This window comes from Melospiza georgiana, chromosome 2 (assembly GCF_028018845.1).
Source record: "Melospiza georgiana isolate bMelGeo1 chromosome 2, bMelGeo1.pri, whole genome shotgun sequence".
Taxonomy (NCBI): Eukaryota; Metazoa; Chordata; class Aves; order Passeriformes; family Passerellidae; genus Melospiza; species Melospiza georgiana.
In genome coordinates this window covers 80,814,008-80,840,735 of record NC_080431.1, presented here as the reverse complement: position 1 = coordinate 80,840,735, position 26,728 = coordinate 80,814,008, and the positions used below count along the sequence as shown (strand labels likewise).

General features: G+C 41.0%; 1 protein-coding gene across 1 annotated transcript in view; it reads right to left on the bottom strand.

Moving 5' to 3' along the window:
* Positions 1-22,874, bottom strand: part of KPNA1 (karyopherin subunit alpha 1) — a 50,425-nt gene extending 27,551 nt beyond the window's left edge. Inside the window, exons 1-6 of the mRNA XM_058019295.1 lie at positions 22,774-22,874; positions 10,444-10,577; positions 9,545-9,652; positions 7,742-7,841; positions 7,087-7,181; positions 3,624-3,755 (exon numbers count right to left, since the gene is read on the bottom strand). Coding sequence (XP_057875278.1) covers positions 3,624-3,755; positions 7,087-7,181; positions 7,742-7,841; positions 9,545-9,652; positions 10,444-10,572 — 564 coding nt within the window. The 5' untranslated portion in view covers positions 10,573-10,577; positions 22,774-22,874. The remainder of the gene's footprint in view (positions 1-3,623; positions 3,756-7,086; positions 7,182-7,741; positions 7,842-9,544; positions 9,653-10,443; positions 10,578-22,773) is intronic.
* Between the last annotated feature and the right edge of the window lie 3,854 nt (positions 22,875-26,728).

Genomic DNA, 26,728 nt, shown 5'->3' with positions numbered 1-26,728 from the left:
ATAATGCAAATGTAGATTCTGTGATAAATTCAATTTCTCTGATGGGAAAAATGTATGCTAAATGGTTTGACCACTGACACACAATACAAGCAATGAAAGAGTTAAAGGATAGTAGGCTAATTAAATGAGGCCTGCACAACTTAATGAGAAACAGATCTTGTAAAAGGACATAAGGAATCATTTCATTAACATACATGTTGCTTATTAAACATAGCTATAAAGATTCCCTCACAGACTTTTATAAAACAGCTGATTTAGACTCTTCACTAGACTCAGAAACTAGCATATGCAAAGGAAAAAAGTGCAAAATTAAAACTGGCTTATAGATATGAAAAATACATGCTGGGAACATTGTGATCAAAAGATAAGGTACACAGATATCTGTTCCTGAGCTACTGCTAATGGAAGCTAGAAATAAAAGACAAAGTAAATACATAAATCTTTAAAACTGACTTCCTGTAAAACAAAAACAGCGGATAATGACTAGCCAATAAGATATTATACATATTTTTTGCTTATGCCATGCTACATATTCAAAATAATGTTATCACCTAACATTTCCTTCTAAAGAATTGCTATCTTAATTAGAACACAGCCTTCAATACTTCTTTCTCTCTTCATCTTACACTATATGATTACAGGGTTAGCTTCTGACTTCTGCCCTGAACACGTTGTTGTATTTTCTGTATTTTCCTGTATTTTTGTAATTTGTTGCAAATGTAGTTGCTTGAAAATAATAATCTTCACAGTACTACTGAGAGACATAATTAGGGTGAACACTTTAGGAGAAAATTGTAGACAAATATCACCCAGTTTCAGAAATCCAGCTTGAGAACTCCAGGATCAGATCTGCTCAAAACACAGGCCTAACTATGAAAATCACTGCTGAGTTGTCCTCAACTACAAAATGAAAAAGAAATATTTCACCTAGAGCATTTAAAAACCCTAGAACAAGTATCTACTTACTGAAAACTGAGAGAAGGAAATCATCCTGCATCAGACACTAAGCAGTAGAAACATTTTTCTCACAAACCTACTATCGTGCTTAATTCTAAGAATTTCTTCCCTATTCTCCTCCATGCACTATAATTTGTTCCAACTTTAACAATCAGGGTCATAGTGTGACAAATAAAGGCCTCCTTTACTACCACTCATCTGTTACCAGGGCAACAATCTGTGCATATACTGAATGAGACAAGAGTCATCTGGAAAAATACTATTCAATTGTGTACTACTGCTATCCTGTAACACAAGTACAGGAGCTAACTTCTCAGTGCTTCTATGCTCCTAATTTTTGTTTCAGAGGAAACAAATGCTGAAGAGCTTGGGGCTTTTTTAATCTGTTGGGAAAAAAAACAGAATTCCTCTTTTCTTGGCCAGCATTAAACCCCATGTCAGCCATGAGCAGGCTGCAATCTCCAGAGCGGCAGCAGAGAAATCCATGATGAAACAGTGTAACACTTTGCCATGGTACATTTTCCTTCTTTAGCACAGCTTACTAGGGAGCAATTTGTAACTGGTACCTTGAGATTACCAGTAAAGAGAGAGATTGTGAATTTGGCAGCACTTGAACTGCATGGAAGAATATTTTTCAGTAATGACAACCAAGCCACTCTGCCTGCCTGCAATCTCAATTTTAATATGTCAGCAGTTTATTGGGAGGCAGGAGGGGGGAAGGAGCCAGATAAACTACTTAACTGTGGCCCCTAAGCTCTTCCGTTAATTCACCCATTTAAAGATTGAAGGCTGCACAACTTAATCTAAACAGGTTTGCTCTTCCCACCTGCTCTCTGAACATCAGCAGGGATGATAACAACCTGACAAAGAAAGCAAGTTAGCTCTTGCACAGAAGATCAATCATTAGGAGAAAAATAAGAAAAAGCAGCCTTGTTATATACAGAGCACCAATCATTCTGCAGGAACAGCACTCAAGTGACAGCTGAATTTGGAAAGCAATGCTACTCAGCTCAAACTCCAAAATACGAATCTGAAAGGATCCATATAGCTTAGTCTGGATGGATTTTCACACAGGCAGAACACAGCATTTATCTGCCATTTTGGCAAGTTCTCTATCACATTTCTAATTTCTACAACGACAGCAGACTCAGCTCCTCAAAGCTAAAGTAATGGACAAAAAATACTTCGTATTTTCTTTAACATTTTTTCAAACACCTGAATTCCGTTCCTCTTTAAAAGTCTTCTCAACAATAATACAGTCTAAGACAGAACACTGAAAATGGAAAGATACAAAGTGGAGTAACCTGAAAGCAACAAGCAACTAAGAAAAAAATCTGTCTTGTGGGAGATGTTAGGCAACCTTAAGTACAGGTGGTACACTCTGAGCCAGCTACAAGAAAGAAAGGCAAGTTACACAAAGCAGTCCAATGTCTATGAGTTGGGACTCCTCCAATCGTGCATCTCAATTCAGTCAAATGCACGGTCAGATATCTAGGAACACAGAACAGAGGTCACACTTACAGGATGGAGAACTGAACCTGGAAGTCAGTGACTCTAAAAAGAACAATGGATCATACTGGATAATCAGCTTAACAGCCAGCTCACTGTGAGCTTAACAGAGCTCACAGCCAGCTTCTGTGGCAAGGAGTCCACAAAGACACTGGATATTTACACACCAAAGTATCGAGCAAAAGTGAAAATGAGGCACTATCTCTGTAAACAACAGTGCTGAAAGAGTACTACTGGAATAGCCAGTGCTTGTCATTTCATCACCACAAAAAGATACTGAAACTAAGAAATGTTCAGAAAAAGGTTGCCAAAAAACAAACCAACCATCACAGAAACGTTCTCAAAATGAGAATTCAGTGCCTAATTTCATTTACTCAAGTAAAGCCTAAGCCATGGTCTGCAAATAGCTATAGGAAAAAACACAGAGCTTAGTAATGGAGTAAAGAATGTAACAAAAGCAATACCTGGACCTAAAGCTAGTCAAATTTGTAAAGGTACATACTTTCAAGTTAGGATTAACATTGGCTGAAACTAAATTTGTTAACATCATTAATATTTCATCATCCTAAGTCTTCAAAGCAAGATTATATGTCTGAAGTACATCCTTGTTTAAATACAGGTTACAGACTTCAAATGGAAACTACTGAATCAGATGTTTGGTCTGTGCTTTATACTGATCCCTGTGGGCCTTGAAGAATATCTATCTATGCTGTAAGGAGCTTGGAAAACAAACTATAATTTCTGCTCAGGCTTTATCTTCAGGAGAAACAGGCATAAACTTTTCATATCTAAAGCAATTATTCAAACAAGACTCCCTGAATTCCTCAATAGACAGAAATATATCAACCTGTTAGAGAACAAAGTGAATTACCTCATTAGTTATGGTTAAGTATATAATTTCCAGAAAGAGAAAAATACAATACTTGCTTAGGTAACTTAACACATACTAAGCACAAAGCAACTGTTGTGTGTAATTTCCATATACTGCATTTTCTCTAAAGGCTTTCTTACAGGATAGCCTTGCTCCTTTCCAGAGAAGGGAAAAAAAACCCCAACAAAACACCAAACAAACAAAACAAACTAAAAGTCAAACAAAAAAGCCTCCAATTCCATAAATTAACACACACACAAAATTCAACATTGTTCTCAATCTTTACCTGTTCCTGTACATCTTCAAACTCTGAACTAAGCAGTTCTATGAAGATGGGGACAGCTCCTGCTTGGATCACTATTCGAGTCTGAAGGGAATTTCCCGAGGCAATATTTGTCAGCACCCATGCAGCTTCAAACTGGAAAACAAAATACAAGTCAGTTCACTAGGAGCTTTCTATGCCACATCAAACATGGGCACTAAATATCTTCTAAAACCAGAGAGATCTGGCAGACTTGGCATAGGGAAAACATGAGATATTACCAATTAACAATTTGCAAAGAACCAGAATCATGTATTTAGGAGTTATCATTATCACTTAAAACAAAAATTTGCAGCAGTTCCTTATGAGAACATTTGGTTTGCTGTGGCTTTTCAAATCTTTTTTTTTTTTGCTATGCATTTATGTTACCTTTGCCTTTCTTACTGGCTAAGAACCTGTACACAAAACAATGTGCTTTCCCACGACATGGCACCTGCATTCACTACATCACAAGTGATATTCCTGAAGATGCAGAAGAAGACACTGTTTGACAAAACTTCATGGATATGAAGCAAATAAACAATCTAAAAGAGATTTTAAAAATCCAAAAAAATAAAAACAGATTTCTAAAAAACAACACAAAGAACTTCTCTCCAACTCTAGTGATCAATACTGATGCCAAATGCTATTAGTGTATGATGTTTTTATTCATGACTTGAAGAAAAAGTGAGATCCCAAACACTTTGCATTTTCAACTGTTTTTGTCATTTATTCTTCTAATGTCAACTTGCAAACACATTAACTTTTTAAGATGAAATGCAAATTTTAACCCTACCTGAGACCTCAGGCCTCAGAAAATACAGATTCCAGAAATCCGTGTTTGAGTAGGTTTCTGTACGCCTTCAGCCCAAAGATTATTACACTACTCTAGCAAATTTACATCCTATTTGGTACATTTAGAATCTATAGAATTAAAAGAATGCTAAAAGTTGAATGAAAAGTAAAAACCAACAAACAGTAAAAATGGAAAGTTGTAAGCTATAAATTAATGACTTTGACATTACCAAAAGATGCTGATCCAACAGTATTCCAGTGGAAATACTGATATACCTTCAAAAACTGTCTGAAGAGATAGAGCAAGGACTTATGTTTAGGGTTTAGTTACAAAAACAACTCCTGCTAAGGAGTTGCACCAAATCCTGAAATGTGCCTGAAATAAGAACTCAAGAATTAAGCTTAGACTTCTAAGGCTTTTCATTTCTAAGTGTTGTTAGACTTTGGTTTTGAAAATGCAATTAATTAATACAATTAATACAATACAATTAATCCTGCCCTTCTGATCAACTGAACATTCTAGTAAGATGTGATCAGAATAAACAATTCCAAAATACATCACTGCAATGCACAAGGAGTATGGGCTGCAAAATAAAGTAGAAACAGACAAAGTCAAAACTGCAAGATTCATCATTAATGAACAAGAAGCAAAACAGTGTGACCAGAACCTAAGGCCAACATAAAATGTTGCTTTTCTGCAATTCTCCTTTCTCTGAAGCGAGTATCCAGTGTTCTGGGGTACATTCTAACATAACTGTTACTCATCTTTCTACCAAAGAGGCCTCTTATCCATATTTAAAGTTCGTCCTCCAGCTTCCTACTGGTACCACCAGCTAGAACAATTCACAGCTTGGAGACTCACACAGTCTCCAGTGTAAGCCACAGAAAGGTTAGAGAGTGACAGTTTCCTCCTCCTTCTTCTCTGTGGACACCTGATGCTCCAGGATGTATAAACTAAGGAACAGTCACACATTAATGGCAAAGATTTCTTTGTGGTGCCATATTTTTCAAGATTCCTCTCTCCACATGAGAAAAATGTATTTGTTCATGTATGGCTGAAGCAACCCTGGAGAACAGAGGAGCTTTTTAAAGTCTTCCATTTACCTTGAGGAAAAACAGGACAGAGGAATTCCTAACAAATTAGGCCTTCCTATCACTGATCTCAGAGGCCTAGATTTACAGGATATTCCATTGACAACACAGAAGAAGAACAGACCATAAATTCCCATAAAGTTCCAATTCATGAACATGGAAGTTGCCATATTCAATCCACTACACAAGCAGCTATAAATCATACTTCACTGTCTCAGAATGAGTTGGAAATCCTTCCCTTCTAGGCTAGATTACAGTTAGAAACCCTAGAATGTCAAGCCCAAAGGAATATTTTTGGAAACAATGAGAGAGCAAATAAAAACATTAGAAGGTTAGTTCCAGGGAACTTCTTAATTGATCACAGCAAAAAATTCTACCTGCAGACACTAAATTGCCAAGCAGGCAGAGAGATTTGGCAAGATGGAGGAAAATGACCCAGGTAGAATGGAGCATTTAGAGCAACATACTCAAGCTTTTATTTTCACTGCTTTCCTACAAAGTCCTTAGGACAAGAAGCTTGCACATTTCCACTCTAACTGATTTTTCCCATTTCCATGTAAAAATCAATAAATATTGCACCAGTAAGGCCACCACAAGAATTGCTTCCATTTATCTGCCTGTCTTGGGTTTCTATGTTTTACCCCAATACATAATAAAAGGCATTCAATTTATTTTTTTTTGCAACAGATAGTTTACAAATCTTCTATTGGAGCTGCAAACCAACCAGCTTAAATCTGCTACATACTCTTAGTTACTCCTCAAAGGAAGCTAAGAGACCTCTCAAATTCTGTGGATAACAATCTGAAAAGCAATACCTGTTAATGCTTTCTCTAATGCGTAAAAAACCTAATTTTTTGTATATTTCCAGTCAACAAAATTTGGATTTCACATGGCATTCACAAACCTGTTGCCTTATGCATTTTAAAAGAATACTGATTCTAATCTAAGAGTTGTATTTAATGGCTACATATTAACATATTTTTTCCTTAACCAGGTAATTTGTTTTCTTTCACTTTCTATTAGCCAAGAAAGACTGACCAGAAAAAAACACAGCTGGAAATAAGACAAAGGTTAAGAAAAATTAACCACCATTGTAGCACATATAATTCAGTTTTTTCAAACCACAGTAAGTCTTCCAGCTTTCTATGCTTATCACTACAGATTGTATTTCTAATTCTAAACCTTTTTCTTACTTTAATCAAAAACTTAAATCCTAATTCTAAAGATTTTAAATTGCCTTCAATTTGTACAAAGAAGACAAACATGAAAGTTTTGTTTAATAGCTTTTCATCTCTTGAGCTCCAAATTTCAAGCTCTGTATTTGCTGAAGTCTGAAGACCCCATCCTACCAGTCACTCAATGCATGTCAGACATCTCCCTCTCTCTCCTGACCTGCACCCAGAGGTCTTGCCAGAAACTCTGAAGATAAAATAGCTTTTTTAACACAGTGAAGAAAGAGAGGAAGTAAAGCTGAAAAAAATCACTAATTTTCTTCCTATCTAATTTGCATCACCAAATGCCTTCCTAAAGTAGGAAGGCAGATACATTTGTATTTTTATACCTGTAATGTACAGTTTTCTTTCCGCTTCAGGAACTCCACAAACCTGGCCACGACTCCTTGTGTGCTTATGACTTCATCTATTGGAGGATTTGGTTCTGTTTAAAATAAGAAGTTACGTTAGATACACTCATTTCTTTGTAAGGAAATTCTCAAATTACTGCATCAAAACAATATCCAGGGTCATACTGATTGCTCTTTTCATGGAGTCTGTTCTTTTTCTGCAATATTTCACTAAAAGGCAATGGATTCCTATCTGTCAACATAAAAAAATTCCAGAGTTTTGAGGTACTAAGATAAGATGATTCAGAGCACTGATGCACTCAGTAGTTTAGGCAGGCTGATTTCAGAGCAGCAGTTCAGTGCAGTCACTCTGGCGTGCACACGTGCAGAGGACCTTTGGTATATCAGTATGTTTGGGCCACAGAGACACTGCCTAAAACATCTGAACTAACATCCAAGAGGAGATCTCACATCTGCAACACTCAGTACACATTTCAAGAGAAGAAGTGACTATTACATACATCAAGCTGACATTGTGTTAAGCAGAGCTTTGACCCTGAAATTTCAGTGCGAAACTCAATTTTTATTGCTGTCAAAGTAAAACCACGTGCTAGGGAGGCTTCCACATTTTTCTCTAAGTCATTTCAGCCCTTACCTTTAGAAAGCAGCTTTCGGAACTTCTGGGTGGCTGAGAGCTGCTGCTCTGGACTATTGGAGAAAATCATCTCAATCATATCAGCAGTGATGACTGCACTCTAGGATTTACATGGGGAAACAAAATGAGGGTGAGAGAGAGCAAAAGGGGAAAAAATCTGGAATTAGCAACATACAGGTTACATTTGCTATACCAGTACAAAGCTTATTTCTTACTGAATAAAAACTTAGGTAAAACCATTATGGACAACATAGGAATCATAACATATGAACATCTACATAAGGCAGCACCATTCTCAAATGCAACTTTGCTTTACTGAAAGCCAAAATTCAAATTTTCCACAAGATATGGCAAGAAAATTACTCTTCAGAATTTTTAATTCATACTCTCTCCCTTCCTCTAAATTAAATGTAAAATTGTCAGCTTTAACAAAAAGTAATTATGTTAGCATTTAGATTTCCCTAACATGTACATTTTGACTTACTCTCTTACACCAAAATGTATAGGACCTTTCATTTCTAGAAGAGTCAACAAACTCTAATGCTTGTTATCAACATCAAGTAGAGGTATTAAATTTTCCATAATACTTTCCAATATTATGAATAAATTAAATCAGTAACCTTTCTTATGCTAGGTAAAATCTGACACTCTGTTCACCACACATGTATCCATGTAAAGAAGCATATGAAAAGTCAGATTTTTTTTCTTCCACTTCTAATCTAATCTTCAGATCCATCTGAACCCAACCCTTAGACAGACAGGGAGACAGATGACAGTGCTGAAAATACTTAAGCGTTGTCTGTAACAGCCAACAGCTCCAACTGTTAAGAGCCTGAAATTAATGGCATTTAACATAGCAAACTGTATAATGACACTATCTATCAATTAGGCAAAACCCTTTCCTTACTTTTTACTCTCTATTTGTTTAATATAAGCTTCCACACAAATGATTAATGGTATTTAAGACTTGCCCAATATTTGAATACTATATTGAAGAGTAAAACCATATATTCTATTATTGATCTACCACACTGTTTATAAGCATTTCTGTTTCCCAGTAATTTTCAAGGCTCATATAACCATCTATAGCTCAGCCTGATTTCTATGGAAACATCACTCGCATACTCTGAACACAGACACTGTGAAGATCAGCAACACTTTTAAGTGAGAACTGCACTTTCCTTAAACTTTTCTGCTGTAGAACTGAAACCTTTACCATTTTTCTTTCCAGAGAGAAAGTAAAAAAGTCTAATTTCCACAAGAAGTATTCTTCTGTAGTTTTAAATTCTAGCACAGAAAGAGGTTCAAGGCCTCATGCAGACAGTTAAGCTAGGTCTAGCAGTGTTTCCAGCACTTAGGTTAAAAATTGTGCCACTTGGAAGTCTGCTAATAAGGCTTTCCACCAAGCCCCTTTTTAACTTTGTAAATTGCAATAACACACTGCCTGATTTGTATATTTATGCTTCAAGCAGTATGAATTTCAGATTATATAAACTCTGGGCAACATTTGATAGAATCACCCATAATGGTGAGCACTAAATCCAGGAAGTGATCAGCTTGCCAGGACAATGACATTTTATTTTATTTTCTTAAGCACATATCCTCTGAAAAACCACTTGCTATACATTCCTGACATTTTTCTCTCAAGTAATCTGTTTCAGGGTGGTTCACTGACATGGGTGTTTCAGAGTTGTCCATCTCTGAATGCATTCTTCACATCATTGTGGAATTTCATTTCCATCACATCATAGTACAACAGATTTGCCCTGCTTCAACCAACACTATTCACTTCCCATCACTTACAGAAGTCATCTCCATGTTGTTCATCTGAGCCTCATGGAAGCCCCCATCTGACATCACTTCCTCCTCCGTTTCTTCCTCAGCCGTTGCAACATTTCGGCGTTTAAACAACTAAAGAGAGAAAATATTTAACATATATATAAAATATTTAACATATATATGTATATTCAATATATATTACACAGCCAATATATACACAGCATGTTGCATTAGGCTGCTATAAAAACTACACATGCTATGACCTGAGAGAAGACAGTACACTGGCTACAGGACTTCAACTGACAGCACACAGAGAAAGCTTAGCCATGAAGTAAATGAAAACATTGGTTCCTAACAGTTCTGGAAAACTGTTCAATTATATCCTCTTCTCTTCTCTACCATCTGCCTCCCTCTACAAGCTCTTTAGCTTGCACACCATTCCCTTCTGGCAGAGGATGCTGGGGTTCAGAGACCTGATAAATTCCTGTGCATTACACATCCTCACAGAACACCTGCAGGGGCTCTGACAGTCGAGTTACAGTGGCAAAGAGGGCTCTGGAGGATGATCTTACAGAGGTTATTATACTGGCATGAGCAAAATTTGGTTGCTATGACTTAGAGAAGGTACCCAGTTTAAGATGTCCTGAGAAGAACTGGAGAGGCTACACCTACTGGTCAGACAGTTTTGTCTGACCCTCAAGCTGCTCTGGCCAATGTTACCCCTGAGTGAATGAGGAGCACTCACTCTATGCCTTGTAGAGCCTGCAGAAGAGGCAGTGAAGTGTGCAAGTGATTCTGATTTCAGACTGTCTGCATATGAATTTGGAGGGCAGAACAACTAAGAAGGGGTTTGGGAGAAGCAGAGTCAGAACTACTGCAAGACAGGACTGTTTAAGGAGTGGTCACAGACTGCTGTGTGTTACCTGCTCCTCTCTCTTTTGCTTCCGTAGCTGCAGACCCTCTTCCTCCCGCCTGCGACGCATCTCATCAGGGTTTAGAGATTTGTTCTTGTAGCTCTTCAGCCGGAAATTCTCTTTTCCTGAGGTCGTCATGATTCCTTCACAATGCAATTTTAAAAAGAAGAAAATTACCCTTCAACAATGCATCATTTTATATTGTGTCCACTCCTTAAACTCTGTAGCCGTGAACTTCCAGCCAGTGCCCCCTGTATTCCATCACCTAACTTCTAATAAAATTTAGAAGATAGAAAGTAAAATTTCACAGAATTGTCATTTTGGTCTGTCAGTTCTTTACAGCAGTCCAACAAACTTTTATTTTATCGTTTTGAGGCCCTAACTGGAGAGTAAGTAAAATATTTTACTAAGAACAAAAGTCTATAAGCCAGAGTATATAGTCTGGGTGAAAAAGAAAACTATACTAAAAAATTTTAACGTTTCCCCACACAGAGAATTAGCCAAATTACATACTCCTGTTTTTACTCAAAAGTGAAGGTGTCTTAGCTGCTTTTTATCTTCATTTACTTTGCATGTCAGTACAGGGGCTTTCTTTTTTGCACTTCATATCCAACATTTTAAGCTAATTCAACACAACCCTGTTGAAGAAACTTGAAGAAACCCTGTGCTCTTCCTATCCTGACAAGGCTTACAAGGAAATTGAAACAAAAAGAAAAGTTTAGGTGAAGATGGTTTAACCATTGAAAATGCTCAGTCCTGCAAAGAAAGCAGTGCTATTGTTCCCCTCCTCCCCACCCCCAGTCCCTAATCCTGCCACTGTTTATGCAGAGGGGCCTTTTTTCAGTCTGTGATTTCCATCTGTCTTATGTAACTCAGTGGGTCGGCATTCATAGCTGCCCATGATGATTTGCACATGTACAACACCACACTTTGGATCACTTAGCATAAAGCAGTGATGGAGAACTGCGTGGAAAGAACTCATTCCACTGAAAGCAATGGGTGTGGATCAGGTCTCTACTCTTAGTGCTCCATTCTGCTGCTACTTCTCTCCTTACATCATCCCTTTAAAACCAAAAGAGTTTGGGAATCAAATTCTCAACACGTCAGTGTTTCCATGCATCTTCACAGAGATGCAGTCTCCAACTTATTGTAAATCCTGTAATACAGAATTTGGAAAGCTGCACTTTATTAAAAGTTACTCTACAGGACTTTTTAAAGGTCTCTTTCAAATGCTCTAATGTGTGCTATTAAATAAGCTACTCACTTCAAATTCCATAAGCACGGAATCACCAGATGATAAATGATCTCCTGTGCATTTCCTACTTTAAAATTAAGCAACATGAGTCTGTACAGATTCTCAACAGCTTAGGTTTCCTCTTTAAAATACATCAAATGTATATTGAGTCTACTCTAACAACTTTTTTTCAGTTAGCACAAAGAGTTGTAAGATAATAATAATAATAATTAAAAAAAGATACTCAAATATGCTTCTTGCTTGAGCCTCTTTTTAAGTTGCTACTACCTGACAACCATTTATAAGAATTCTGATGATCAGAACTGACTTTCACAGAAAACATTTTGGACATCACTTCAAGTGTTACTGTATTCTGACAACTTTTTAAAAATTTTAAAAGATTTTTAAAAATGTTCAGGGACACAGAACTACTACATTGATTGTCAGTCAATCACAGGTTGCACCAAATGCAACATCAGCAACCTGAGCATATAGGTAAGCAATTCAGCAGCCTAATTTTGCTGAAAAGGCTCTCCTGAAACAGCCTTTTTTTTAATAAAGGTACGACAAAAAGATAAATCCCACAGCACCAGAAATTCCCTACATCTTTCTTAACAGCTTTGAGACCCCTTTCTTCCTGTGTTTACATGTCTGAGCTTCAAGTGTTCGTGATTCCTACAGTATGCTTAGCAATTTTATGTTCTTCACATTTTTAGTTTAAGTGACTACTACCTGTATATTAAACACACATACTATTTGAATAAGCCTGGAATTTTAACTGTAAAAAGAAGTTCAGTCAACAAACACTCAAAATTTCTTTCCTAAAATATTTTGAACAAAGTATTTTATCTATTTTAGAATAAACAAGTTGAACTCAAACACCAAGTGGACAACCATGAGCTAGAAGGACATTTCTAACATGAAAATGGCTTTGCAGACACTCTGGTCATTCAGCCCCTGACCAGGAATAAACACAGGCATACACTACAGCCCAGGTAACATCCTGGGCCTTCCACAGTGCTGTTAAAAATTCTCCATTTTTGTCTGAAGTCTGTCTTCTCCCACTCATAAGACTGTATTTGCCTTTAATTGGGATTGCAGGACTTTGGTAACTCCTTTGATAAACTCCTGTGGTCATTTCACACCTTCACTTTCAATACCTAAAGGTTCTTAATTTAATTGAATTCTTGACAGAGAACATCTTCAACCCTTGATACTGAATTTCATCTAATTTCTATTATGCAACTTCCATATAATGTTCCAATGCTGCTAAACACCAATGACACAAGCAACTTCATCATAAGTAATTTTCCTTAAGTGTATTCTTCCTCACTGTACTTATTAACGTAGTTGCCCCCTTCATCCCCCGTTCGCACACTGATTTTCTTTCAGTTAATTTTGCTTCTGTCTTTAAGGCAATAATTTCCATTTTCCTCTCAGAGTTCTCTTAGCCCCTCCTGTTGTACCGTAAACCATTGTTTCACTTATTGAAAATACAGGTACAGGATTTGAATTCTTTCTCTGACTTTAGTGCAAGCCCTCTACTCAACAGCTTCACAGGTATTATCTTTCTTACACCCTCTACAAGCTGCAGCTGCAGGTTTTGACTATGCTTATTTCTGACTTTCGAGACAGCTCACTTGGCTGACTAACCCCTTCCTCTATTTCATGAGTAAACTGCACACTTAAAAGCCTTTCAAAACAGTACATTGTCTTTTATCTGGGAGTACAAACACCTACCACCAAATGACTAGGAAGAGAGTTTCTTTCATTAAAGGTGAAAAGATTAAACTCTCTTCATCACTGAGAAGTTACCAATCCAACTAGAGATGGGTTCAATACCTTATTTTATGCTAGGCCATCACTGGTAGTAAATAAAATCCCAGCACAAAGCCACACACCTATATACACCTGTCTGTCTGATCTCTATAACTGTTAAAGCCATAGTTATTTTCTAGAAGTAATTCTTACTTCCTGAAGGTATCTGAAAATCAATTCTTTCTTTACCATTCTTTTATTGTTTCCTGACTACTGCTGAAAAATTCAACGAGTGCATCAAGGATTCCACCCAGCCCACACATACTGACAGCATCTTTGGACCTATTCAAATGTGTGAGCACACAATGGCTTTTTAGGACTAAAAATGTAACAACTCTATCTTAGCTGTTACAGTCATCCAAGGACTGTTTGCTATAAGTCTCCTCCTCCATTTTTGAGGATGTACCTTTTTCCCCAGACTAAACCACAGAAGCAAAACAACTTCAAATTGTCTCTCTGGTTTTCAGCAGCTTTGGTGTGACTTAGCTGAAAATCTTTCAGTGGTTACTTCAAGTTCACCCTTGCAGCAAACAGCAAACCCTGGATCTTCTCTGCATTGTCAAAATTAATGCTACTTCTGGAGAAAATCTGTGGTGGTTGTCATGGAAATGTTCTACCCATCTTTTCTCTCCTAAAGATAGCACAGCATTGTCCACATTTTTGATACTCCTGGCTACAGCTAAAAACCTCTGGAGACCTGGTAAGGAATTTTCATGGTGTATTTCTTGGGTTTTGTGCAACATCACTCAAACCCCATATGACACTTTCTCCTTCTCAATTTGTCTGCGTAAACACAAATTTCAGCAAAATTAAACCCACTATACGTGGATGTCTGCATTTCCCTAGGGCAAACATGATCCCAAATCTTCTGCTGATTAAGACAAGAACCGTACCAAATGTGGATGTATTCTAAGCACACGTGTTTAGGGGAATAAGAAGTTCTGCATTTCTCCTTGCTCATCAAGTCAAAGAAACTCTGAAGCACTGGGAAATACAGAGTCACTTACTGCCATGACCTACCTTGTCCCAAGCAATCATCCAGATAGGAATAAAAATGAACTCCCTGCCTTCTTAAATCAGCTATCACTGCCACTAGACTTAAGGGCTTTGCCAGAAGGAATACCTTGTGACTAATACTCTTGGATATTTCACACGTCAGAGGTACCCAGATGTAAAAATAAAACCCTTACAAATCAACTGTATAATTTTATATATATACACCATTTTTTACACATGTAATAGCATATACGTACCAGATATACATAATGAAAAAAAGATTACCAAATACACTCCTGATATTAAAGACTATTAGAGACAGACTTTCCTTCTTTGGAAATAGGGGCAAGAATATGAAAAAAAATGTGTTTCAGAAGAGTAGATCTATACATGACATTCTACCTCACAATGGGAATAGGTCAGAAGGGGAAGACTTCAAAGTTAAGGCAGAATATGAGTTTGAAGAGAAAGTGTGATAAAAAATTATCAAAATACCCATGATTTGCCATATTATGAGAGTACATTTCCTAACTAAGGTGGCTGTCAGAAGGAAAGGAGTCACTGGAGGCAGACGTGGGAGCTCTGTTGTGCTGTCACACTGCTGCCTCTCCTCTAGATTGCTGCCAGAGAGACACAGAAAAGACACAAGAGGCACCATCAGCCCTGAAAGGACAACTCCTGTTACAAACAGCACTGTCAAGCAGCGAGAGAAGCTGGAATTATTCAAGGGAAGGAATGCACAAAAGCTTTACTTCCAAGGAGATTTTAGTTTACTGGCTCTGCCATGAGATTCTACACGTCCTAGAGAAGAAGCTTCCTCACAATCACACTTCTTGACATCAAGCCAGATACCTACAGCACAGCCTGGACAGATGTTTGAGCAATTCACTGACCTCTGATTACAGGATACATCACCTTCTGACACTCTTCCATGTGAGACTAGAAAACCTATCCAATTTTAAAAGCCAACCTGAAAGCAGCACAATACAGGGCATAGAATGATAAAAGTATCACCTGGGATTAATGTTATTTCCCTGGAAAAAATTCTAGAGCAAAATCCCACATTTGGCATCATCCTACAGAGATGAAAAAACACATCCACCAAGTCTCTATACTGTTGACAGTATTATCTGAGAGAAAAAGAAAAATAAAGGAAATCAACAGATTGACTTCTCTCTTCACTGCTGTCTCCTGTTTTTCAAAAGCCAGCTCAGCCAGATAAACACTTGGATGAGGTTGTACCAACTTCTAATGCAAAGCTGTTTGACAAACCGGGCTGGCTTACAGGGATCTGTGGGAATGCCCACCAGCAGAAGCACCCATACCATCTGAGGGACAGGGGTTTCACTTTCTCTCTGTCCTCAGACTCTTGTAAAGCTCAGGACATCTACAAGAAAGGATATTGAATCATCTCAACTACAAAAAGCTACTGTTCAAGCAAAGCACAGCCAATTTCCAAGACTTCTGCTTACCTTTCTCTAGCTGTAAAAGAGGACTGGGAAACACCTCTCACAGTCACTATAAAATCAGCAGTTACAGTATTTGTAAAGACCTGTAAAGTAAGTTTTGCTCCAGCCCTATCAAGGAAACAAAACAATCCTGTGAATTCCATTTTCTGTGGTTTATGAAAGCTGCAACAGCCCAACAGCAGGGATCCACAGTCCTAGGGCAACCAGCATACAAGAACATTGGAGAAGAAAAGGAATCACCACCCTCTGCTATCCAAAAAGCCAGATGATTAAAGGAGCTTCAAATGCAACATAAGAATGGTAGCCAGACATGAATAGAATGTATAGCCTTGAAATGTTCAGACTTTAAGAGACTTTCTGTTAAAAAATGGAATTGAGAAGTGGATTTCTTCATGGAACTGCTGCCCATTTCCATATCTTTCAAATCTGCTTTATTTTGCAGGCTTCCTAGTCCTCTTAGGGTTTTTCCCTGCCCAGTGGTAAGCCTTAATTCACAATTGTTTCTGCTCTAGCACTTTTATAACCCTGTGAAATAGCAAAACAAGTACTAACCCACCTAATCTATGGCTAAGTTGCCATGTTCTAGCTCTAGACCACTTGGCAAGCTGGATTGGTTCTTGCTTAAAAATAAGAATATCCCTAAAATAATTAATACAAGACCTGAAAGACAAACAACATTGCACAACATGGAATGTGATATTACAGAAAAATTACAAACATTAATATTGCTCAAAGGCAAAAAAAAGGGGGAGAATACATTGTGTGCTATCTGAACAATGTTGAGACACCTCTGTCAAATGGGCAGGGATGTGACATTTCACACCTCATCCTGACTTTCCTATCCACAAACAAAAAAAAGGGCTGAAAAGTTGGCTAAAGTAAAGAAAAACAACTACCACATCAAAGGTATCTCTGCAAAATTACTGATCTTGAAGGGTACATTGATTATATCTCCAGGTAACTCAGAAAGATCTTCTGTCCTTACAAAAAAAGTACATACTTTTTAAGACATGTACTTAAAACCAGGCCAACATCAGCTTGCCAGCTCCTGATCTTCTTTACACTAAAAAAAAAAAAAAAAAAAACCTCATAGGGAAAAAAAAACCAAGGAAATATATTTCTGGTTGCATAAAGAAACCAATCACTAACAGAAACAGAATTACCTAGAATTGGTAATCTAGGCACATCTGAGAAACTGATCTGGCACATCAGCCTGTATTACTAGTTAAACCCACTGACAGCCACAGAGCTAGACACTTAATTTTTAAAAGTTTGAGGATTATGTGCTTTTTTTTTCCTCTCTTTTTTGAAGAAACATTGCTGAACAGATTAAGAAGTAATGCATTTACAAGGTTTATTGGAAAACAGTTTTAGAAGGCAACATGCACAATAAAAGATTATATAGTGTGTATCTAGCACTTCACCATACATTTACTACCATGAAGATATTTACAAGATGTTTTGAGCTCTATTTTTAAAAGGTCCATTTTGACTTAACAAGGCAGCAGATAGTTTTCAAAGTTCCAGAAAGCTTTTAACTTGAGTGAGAAGGTAAAAAAACTGACTGTCAAAGCCAGGTCAATTTAAAACTAAAACATCTTCAAATTTGTTAACTGAGACTTTCTGACTTGAGTTGAAAACACAAAATTCCTTTATTGTGTTCAAAGACACAATAGTGCAATAAATCTGTTTAATTAAAAAAACCCTCACCTTCATTTCTATAACCCCACAGTCCACAATCAACCTGAAACCAAAAGGTCCCACGAGTCATAACACAAAGAAGCAAGTGATTCAGCCACACAGGATTATACTGACACTAAAAAAAAAAATAACCTCACGTAAATGTGCCCATCCATATGAAACTACAGAAGTGATTATTCCTGTATGCCAAGTGAAAATGTAATCTGTTTTTCTTCGGATGAAGAGATCCATTTGTATTTTGATCAAGATTACAGCACATGCTCCCTGCACTCACAGGAGGGGTTGGCCAAATATGTATTTTCTGTAAGGTCATATCTAAAAGAGGGACTGCTTGAAAAAACACATTTGACAGTCATCTGTCAGAAGAAAAAGATCACCCTCACATTTCCAAAATCCTAACTTGACCTAAACAATATTTATGAGTGAACAAGAGTGCACCTTTCAGAATTTCACACAATGAGAAGAAGTCTCAGGCAGTTTAAAACAAATTAGGTTAAAAATAAACTAAATTAATAATTAAGTTGACTTTGTAGTTTCAAGCAGCTTTTGTTTAGGGCTGCAAATATCAGAAGGCACTGAAAGCAAAGCTGCCTCATGCTTCCCATGACAAATCTGCCTGCCACAATTGTATCATCTGCTGTGACTCAGCACTATGGAAGATATGTGTGCAAACCAACAAAATAACAGTAAATCAAAATTCTACTGATTTCAGCCTAGCTTTGGACATCAGCAATGAAGGAGTCACACTGAGGTATCAGCCACATCAAGCCAAAACCCACAGGCACTTCAAACTCAGTTACACTCATTCTGCCTCCCTCATCCCATTTACACCCAATATCCCTCCTACCAAAGCTCCTGAAGCCAACTAAGAGCACATTCACAGAGACACCTCTTCTCTTCTCTGATAACTTATCAGCACCAAAAAAAAGGGTAGAATGAGAACACCAGGCAGCTGGAAAAAGGATCATGTGGAAGCTCTACAAAGAATCCCTGTGTCTTTTAAAAGGCAATCTCACCCTACTTCAGACAAAAACCACAACAACCTAATGTTAATCACAACATTACTATTGGACTTTACTTATAGATATCTACAGTTTGTGATCCACTAATAGGTGGCTTGTTTGCTCATTTTCCTAATTCAACAGGTGTATTTGCTTTCAAGTGTTACCTTAGCACTAAATTTGATAGGCTTACAAAGCCTTGTTTCAATATATGTTTAGGATGTTTAGCCACAAGGTATGTATTTTATGGTTTTAGAAGCAGCACATCACTTACACATAATCTCAGCTTTATATAAAATAAAATAAAGATCTGTGTGTGTCAAACCAGTTGGTATCTCAGAACACATGAATCCTCCTGCTGAGCCTGACAAGCATCTGAACTACCAACAAAAACAGAAAAACAGAGAAAACAAATTCTGTGGATCACAAGGAAGCTGCTGGCAGCAGGTGACTGACTAAATCTTGTCTTATGTCACCCTCTGAAAGCCCAGAGTCCATAACAACTACAGACATCCAGGAACAGTCGCATTTCTTTCAGTTCCAATGAGCTTGAGCATCTGTCTCCTCATGACACTAAGCAATAATTATGTTCCAATAAAGTGTTCACGTTATTCAAACCAGATTTCTTCTGTCACTGAACTCCATTTATTCCTGTCTAACATGAAGAGACCAGCAGAAGTGACCCTGTGATGTGCAGTCTACCACAACTTTCTAACACTTTTTCACACCTTCCTGCTACTAACATCCTTTATAAATCAATTCTGGTGAAGGGAAATTTACTGTCACCTGTCTTAGACCACATCTACTTTTTATCCTAAAATTAATTATAAAGGCTGCACAATGTTTAATGCAATTTAAGACATTCAGGAGGTGGCATAATATCATTTCCAGTCCCGCTGGTCTACAGATTTCATATTCAATGGAGGTTTTTAGACTGTTTAGCTTAAAATTACCTCTTCTCCTTTTCCAGAGTCCCTTTACCTTGTCCACAATAATTTAAAGGTACTGATATTTCTACAGGCCTTGCATTCCACTGCTGGCTTGAAAACCCCACATTTATTCCTGGAAATAACATCGAGCAGTTTAATCCACTTACTTGCTTAACAGACTTTAAAAACTGTAACAGACAAGGGGTTTTTTTTTCTTCAGAGCAGGAAAAAAAGTGACTTGCTATCATAATGCTGCCTCTATTCTCTGTACTTTACATCAGCATTTCTTTATTAGTATTATTATATTATTTAAACAAGTACATCCATTATGCTTTCACCCCTTAGTATGAAGCTGAATAATTTTTCTATCAGTTCAGCTTCCACTTGTTCTCCGAAAAAGAGGTGGTCTGGTCTTTCTAACTTGTTTGTCCATTACATCATTCCAGAACCTCCAGTGCAGACATTTCAGCCACTCAGAATATTTCATCAAGTGTGTAATTCCTTTAATGCCTTTTATTTTTCTTGACTTGCTCAGAACCTACCAGGCTCACTCAGTATTCCCTTTGGCCTTCAGAAGTATTTAAACAAATGCAATAAATTAAGCTATTTGCTGCTTGCTGCTCTTTTATTTCTGTTATGTTGCAAATTAGCATTAAAGCCCCTAGCCCTAAATCACATAACTCAGGTATTTTTATGCACTATGTGCTATTTTGGAAAAACCTGATTTCAGTTTTTCAGGGAGGCTCCGGTTTACATCCATCAACCTCTTGCCATAAAAGTTACATTTTGCAACTTAAGAACTTTTTTAGTTGCCTTTAAAGGTACACTTTTGTGCTCTCAAAGATAGAAATTAAGTCCCCCCAAGAACTTGTGAAATACTTCAAAGAAGTATTAAAGCAAGCCTGCAGAAACAGGACCATAAAATAAAATGTACCATTCTATTAATGTTAGCTTATTCAACAGAAGGGGAGAAAATAAAAAAATAAATAAAATAGTAAAGAGCACTGTACAGAAACACCGAAGCTGAAATAAGACTATCAAATAACCTGCTTAAATAAACATTTACACTTAGAAGTTTCTATAAAGAACCTTTCAGAAACTGCCACAACTGACTGTAGGACTTTTTAGTTCTCGTGGTGACTTGGGCCAGGGCTGCTGCTGCCTTTCCCTTTCCAAATGGACTAAAGTGGGACTTCTCCAGGAGCCAGCACTCAGCTGGATACACAGGACCACATGAGCACAACAAGTCATCAACACAGAGAACACATCATCAGAAAAAATCAGCACATGGCACACTGACAGCAGGAGGTGAACACCCTGGTCCAGTGTCAGAGTGAGAGAGGGGTTGTGACAAAGACTCTGCTTTGAAGTTGGGGCTCAGTGGGGGATGCCAAGGCCCCAGACAGTCACATCTCTCAGGAGAGAAGCAGCACTGAATCTGTGTGAAAGACTGTGACAGGAAAATCCATGATGAGAAAAATCTCCACCTCGTGTGTCACCTTAAGTTACAGTGCCTCAAGCTACGATTCCTCTCCCCTGTGCCCACGGGTATGTCTAAAGGGTAATTAAAAGGTGCAACCACAGCTCAAGTGGAAACTTCAAAACTCGTTTTGAATGAGTTATTTGACATGTCAATGCAGGTGGTAACACTGAAAGGAGAACACAATGAAGTTACAATAAAAACAAGGCCAAATACACAAAAGATCACCCTGATACAACCTATTAATTTACACAGTGCTTCATTAACAGCTGGAGGGAATTCTACTCTAACTACTAACTGCCAGAGGTATATACAAAATAGCATTAAAATAAAGAGCTTCTGAGGATAAAGTTGCAATCTCATTTCCTGAGAGCTCATTGACATATCCCAACTTTGTTAAGTCTTTCATTAACATCAAGCAGTCAGAGCAGAAAATACGCCAGCAAACCAAAAAATCCAGAGGAACAGCAGCTTGAATAAAGGATAAAGGGACCATTAAACACCACCATTCAGCACCATTTGGGAATTCTGCAGAAACAGCAGCCCGGTATTTTCACAGCTCATGACGTATCTTTCCAGCCCGGAGTTTCATTTTCATGAAACGCCCTCAAGAGGCAAAGCTTAAAATCATTGTTACAGGGACCGCGCTACGGGCAACACAGATTCAGAGACTATGAATGGGACAAGTTTCTGTGGCACACAAAGTCTCTGGAACAGGACAACTGGAAACGGCCACCCAGCGCTAACCTTCCGTCGTACACAGGCAGCCAAAGAAATAACATTTTAGGTGAGATAATGCGAGGCTACGGGGTGATCTTTGTAGGGAGATGGCAGAGCTTTTTTAAATCAACTAACACCACAAGTGAAAAAAAAAAAAAAAAAAAAGCTTGGAGGATGCAGGAGGAAGTTTCCCTTCCCCTCCACAGAATCAATCAGGTTGGAAAAGACCTCTCAGGTCACCGAGCCCAACTGTGACCCAACACCACCGTGCCAAACAGACCACGGCACTGAGTGCCACATCCAGTCCCTCCTCAAACACCTCAGGGACGGTGACTCCACCGTCTCCTTGGGCAGCCCATCCCAACGCTTAACCACGCTTCTCCTGAAGAGATTCCTCCTGGTGTCCAAGCTAAACCTCCCTGGCTCAGCTTAGGGAGATGTCCTCTCGTCCAGCTGCTGCCCTGCCTCCGCTCGCAGCCCGTCCCGCGGTGGGAGCAGCGGCACCGGGGCCATCCCGTCCCCGCGGCACGGAGTTGCCGGACTCCGCGCAGCCAACCGCGGTCACTTCCGAAGCCGGCGCTTTAGAAGCCGAAGGGAGTCCCTGCAGGCACGAGGAGCCCGTCCCCGGGCACAGCAGCACCGGCCCGCCTCTCCCCGGGTCCCCGCCAGCCGCGGGTCCCGCTCCCGCTCCCGGCCCACGCGCGCGCCGCTCCCGCCGCGCCGGCCCCGGCCCCGGCCCCGCCCCGCGCGCGGCCCCCGCGCGCCTGTTGCACGCGCGCGCGCGCACGGGCCGGGGGTTCGCGAGAGGGCTCCCGCCGCGCGCGGCACCCCCGGCCCGGGCCTCCCCTCCCCCCCGCCACAACCCGAGCCGCCGGCGGCCGATCCCCGCCCGGTCCCTCCTCCCGCGGGGACGCGGCCCCGCGCACCGCCCGGCTGCCGTCACGCTCGCTCCGCCGGGGCCGAGGTAACGAGGTTCCCCCCGCCCCCGTACCTGCTGCCGGCCCGGCGCGGCACCGCGCTGTCTCCTCTCGGGCCCGAGGCGCGCGAGCGCCGCTCCCTCCCTGCCTCCCTCCTTCCCTCCCTGCCTGCCCGGCGCTGGCTGGCAGCGGCACTGCGCACGCGCGGGGCGCGCCGCGGCGCCCTCTGGGAGGAAGAGCCCTTCCGGCGAGGCCGGCCGGCGGCGGCGGCGCCCTCCTCAGGACAGCGCGGCCCCGAAGGAAAGACTACGGCTCCCGGCAAGCAGCGCGCGCCCCCTTGCGGGCGCGCCTCTCCCGCCACGGGGCACGCCGGGAGTTGTAGTGCGACGGGCGGTGGGGCCGCGCCCGGGAGGGTTTGGGGAGATGGGAGGAGGCGCCCCGTCCCTTCCCCGCCTGAGGGATGGTGGCGGCGGCCGCCCGGGAGTGTCGTGTGTGGGACACGGAGGTGGCGGTAGCTGTGGCGGCAGCTGTGGCGGCGGCTATGGCGCAGCAGCCGCCAATGTCACGGCGATGTTAGGCCCCAACGCGCCGCCCGCCAGCGCCGCCGCCAGGGAGCTCCGCGCCGGGAAGCGCTGAAAGGGGCAGGGCTGCTCCCGGGGCTGTTACGGCCCAGAATAGCGCAGCGGGCTGATGCTTCCACTTTAATTAATGCAGGTCCCCTAGCGGTGGCCTCGGTGCCACCGCAGACCGCGTCACTGCGGGTGCGGCAAGCAGCGGAGCCATTTCGCTGTGCCACGGGCGATGCCGCGGCCGCCACGGACACAGCGGCGGCCCCGGGCCGGACAGGCTGTTCGTCAGCCACGGTGTACGGTGCGACAGACACGTACATGAGATTGTGTGGCACCAGCGGGCCCGCACACCCTCGGAGGAGCACAGGGTGCCGATGGCAGGAGGGGGAGCCCCAGCAGCACTCACCAGGCTGCTTCCAGGCCCATCCCAGGAGCATCAGCCCAATAAAGGCCCATTTCAAGGGGCACAGGAACACAGTGGCGGGTGGGAACCCAAATGAAGGACTCAGAGAAAGGAACACCCTGTCCAGCCCCATCCCGGGAGCCTCAGCCCCAAAGCACCTTTAGGATTAGGGGTGCAGCTGTCTGCAGGGGTGTGGGACACAGGATGAGATGCAGGGGAAGAGCATTGGGGTGTTATGTTTGCCCAATTATCCCATCATAAAAAGGCCAAACAATATTAAAAGTAGTAACAATTTTAATTAAATAGTTTAGAAAATATATAAACAAGGGATAATTTGGTTCAAATAATAGCGCATAAGCAAAAACAACCACGGGGTACGGAGGGCAGGGTTCAATGACCCTTGCCACTTCACGTACAAGCTTGCCAAGTGAAAGTCACCCCTTACATGCCATGTGTCACTACCATCTCCTCCCATTTTCAGTTCATCATTTTTCTGTCTCCGCCTTCATTACCACCTTTACCACGCATGCGCCACCACTCGGTTTGGTGGTCGCACAAGTCTTTGGGGGTCGTCACTGATGAAGGCCCTGTAGTCTTCTTCATTGTCCTTTAATTCACCTTTGGGTTACACATGCGCAGCAAGCCAGTACCATGTAAGCCAAGACTAACATATCACTGCATCTGCATATCAAGGCAATAAATCCCTTATAATTAACATTTTCTTGGGACCCAGGCAGGTTCTTGGTCATTTTTAGCAACTGTATCTTCAGCTTCTTTCCTGTGGTCCTTGAAAACATCTGCTGGGAAGGGGGGGTGGGTGGAGCCCCTCCTTTCCCTCTCTTCTTTGGCATTACAACTTTTAGCTATTAACTATTTTATTATTCTCAAATATTAATTACTGTATCAATATTGATTACTGTTTCAATTTTTATCAGCACAAATCATACCTATTTATCACAGGGGGATTGCACAGGACTCATCAGGGAGTGATTAGGGCAGGAACCAGGGGTGATCTAGGGCACACAGAGACACAAATATAGCATACAGGAATAAAAAGGGCCAGTCATGTGTCAATGGTTTGTGATGATTTGTCCACGTCCTGCACCTGATCCAGGTCTCCTCATTAAACTCCTTTTGCACTTTGCCCTGCGTGAGGAACTCGTGGTCAGAGCACCACAGGGAGCTGCTGCTGGGGGCTGGAGAGGCCGGGATTGAGGGGCAGCCCCTGGGCACTGCCTGAGCCCAGCTGCTGGAAGGAGACACCCTGTACACGTGTGTAAATACTGCTGTAATACACAGAGGCTCACTGGTGCACCTCTGTCCTGCTCAGCTGGAGCAGAGTGGGATGAGGCTGCCACTGCTGAGTGGGAGGGCTCTGTGTGGATGGATGTGTAATCTGTGTCCGTGTGTATTTGCTTAATTAGTGCATATGTGAATGTGTGCATGTGCCTGCTGGGAATACAAACTCTTCTGGCTATTGCTTGGAGATGGGCATGGGGCTGCAGCAGCCTCACCTCTCTCAGGCTACCAGATCTCAGATAATTTTGCCACCTCAATAGATACATATATTTGTGTACATACACACACTGGCGTATTTCACGGGGCTTCATATAGAAGCACAGCATTTCTACCCATTGAATTGAGATAAGATAGATTAAAGCAGACAGGCAACAGCTTTCTCCCAAAGCATTTGCACCAAAAAAAAAAAAAAAAAGGAAAAAAAAAAGCAAACACCAGCTCTGCTTTTCTTTCAGGGATTTCACGTTTCTTGCACCCTACCTAAGCACATCTGTAATGCAGCAGGAGGTCTGGTTACAGTATTGGCTGGCATTCCTGATATACCTTGAATCAAATTAACACAGTTATGGGTGGCAGCAGAGATCTCCAGGTTCTCCTGGTTTTGATGAAAGTCTGGTTTCAGTTGCAACAGAGCTAATGCAATGCAGGTACAAGGATGAATTCCTGTTTCCTGTCTCTCTGCTCTTCTGCTCCCTTCTCCCCACCAAGTACATATTTTCAGGCACAGTGAACTGTGTTCATTCTGCATGTCTTGTGATAACCTACCCTTAACAGCCACCACAGATGATCTTTTTGGATCACAGTCATCACCTGCAGGCAAGGATTTGCAAAACTTGTGTGGGGTGAGGCTGTGAGGCAGCCTACCAGAAAGAGAGGCAGGTCCAGGCTGTCTAGGTCTGTGTGGTCACAGAGCAATGCATGGAAAGAGCAAAAAGCACCACCAGAGTTCTAGCTGTCTGAAAACAGAGATATCTGAGACCAGGCTGACATCAGGTGCAGGTAAAATTAAGACAGAAGGTAGCTTCATTTCTGACAACAACTTCTGAAGCCCTGAGAGTTTTTGTAATCTGAGTTAATTCAGCTGGAGGGAATTTACTCTTAAACCAATACAATTTTGAGCAGAATTTTTCTTCATGCAAAAGCGAGGCACACCCTTCAGCATGTTTTTAAACACAGCCTTAAAAGATGACAACAACAGTGAAGGCTGACAAATGACCCTGAGCTGGGGGAGGAAGAGTGGAAGTGGACAGAGTAAACAGATCAGCCATCATGCTGTGATTGGGTTAAATTCGAGTTTAGGCAAAATACCCCTGGCTCTTGTTTTCCCCAGTGCAATGGGATGCCGGAAAATGGTATCACGATAATGCAGCCCTTTCTAAAAAAGGCCACGGAGCCAGACTGCTGACCATATTTAGCTCTACTAAGTTGCAATTGGCACCAGCAAGCCTTGGTTGTCACCCACTGACATTTTGTTCAGCCCTAAAAATGAAAACAGTTGCCTGCAATGTTTCAAGCCATGAGAGTCACTGAGGACTCGCAGATGGGAAAGAGAAAGATAAGGCAAAGTATCAAGTTCATCATGATTTAGGATCTCAAGGCCACCACAGCCAAAAGGGTTGTTCTTGAGAGGTGGCAGCAAACAGGAGCAGGGTCACAAGGGATGTCTGCAGCCACATGGGGTGAGCACCCACCAGGGAGGAGCAGCACCTGCCCCATCTGCACCCCTGAACCTCACTGGCATGGAGGACCTGTCCATAC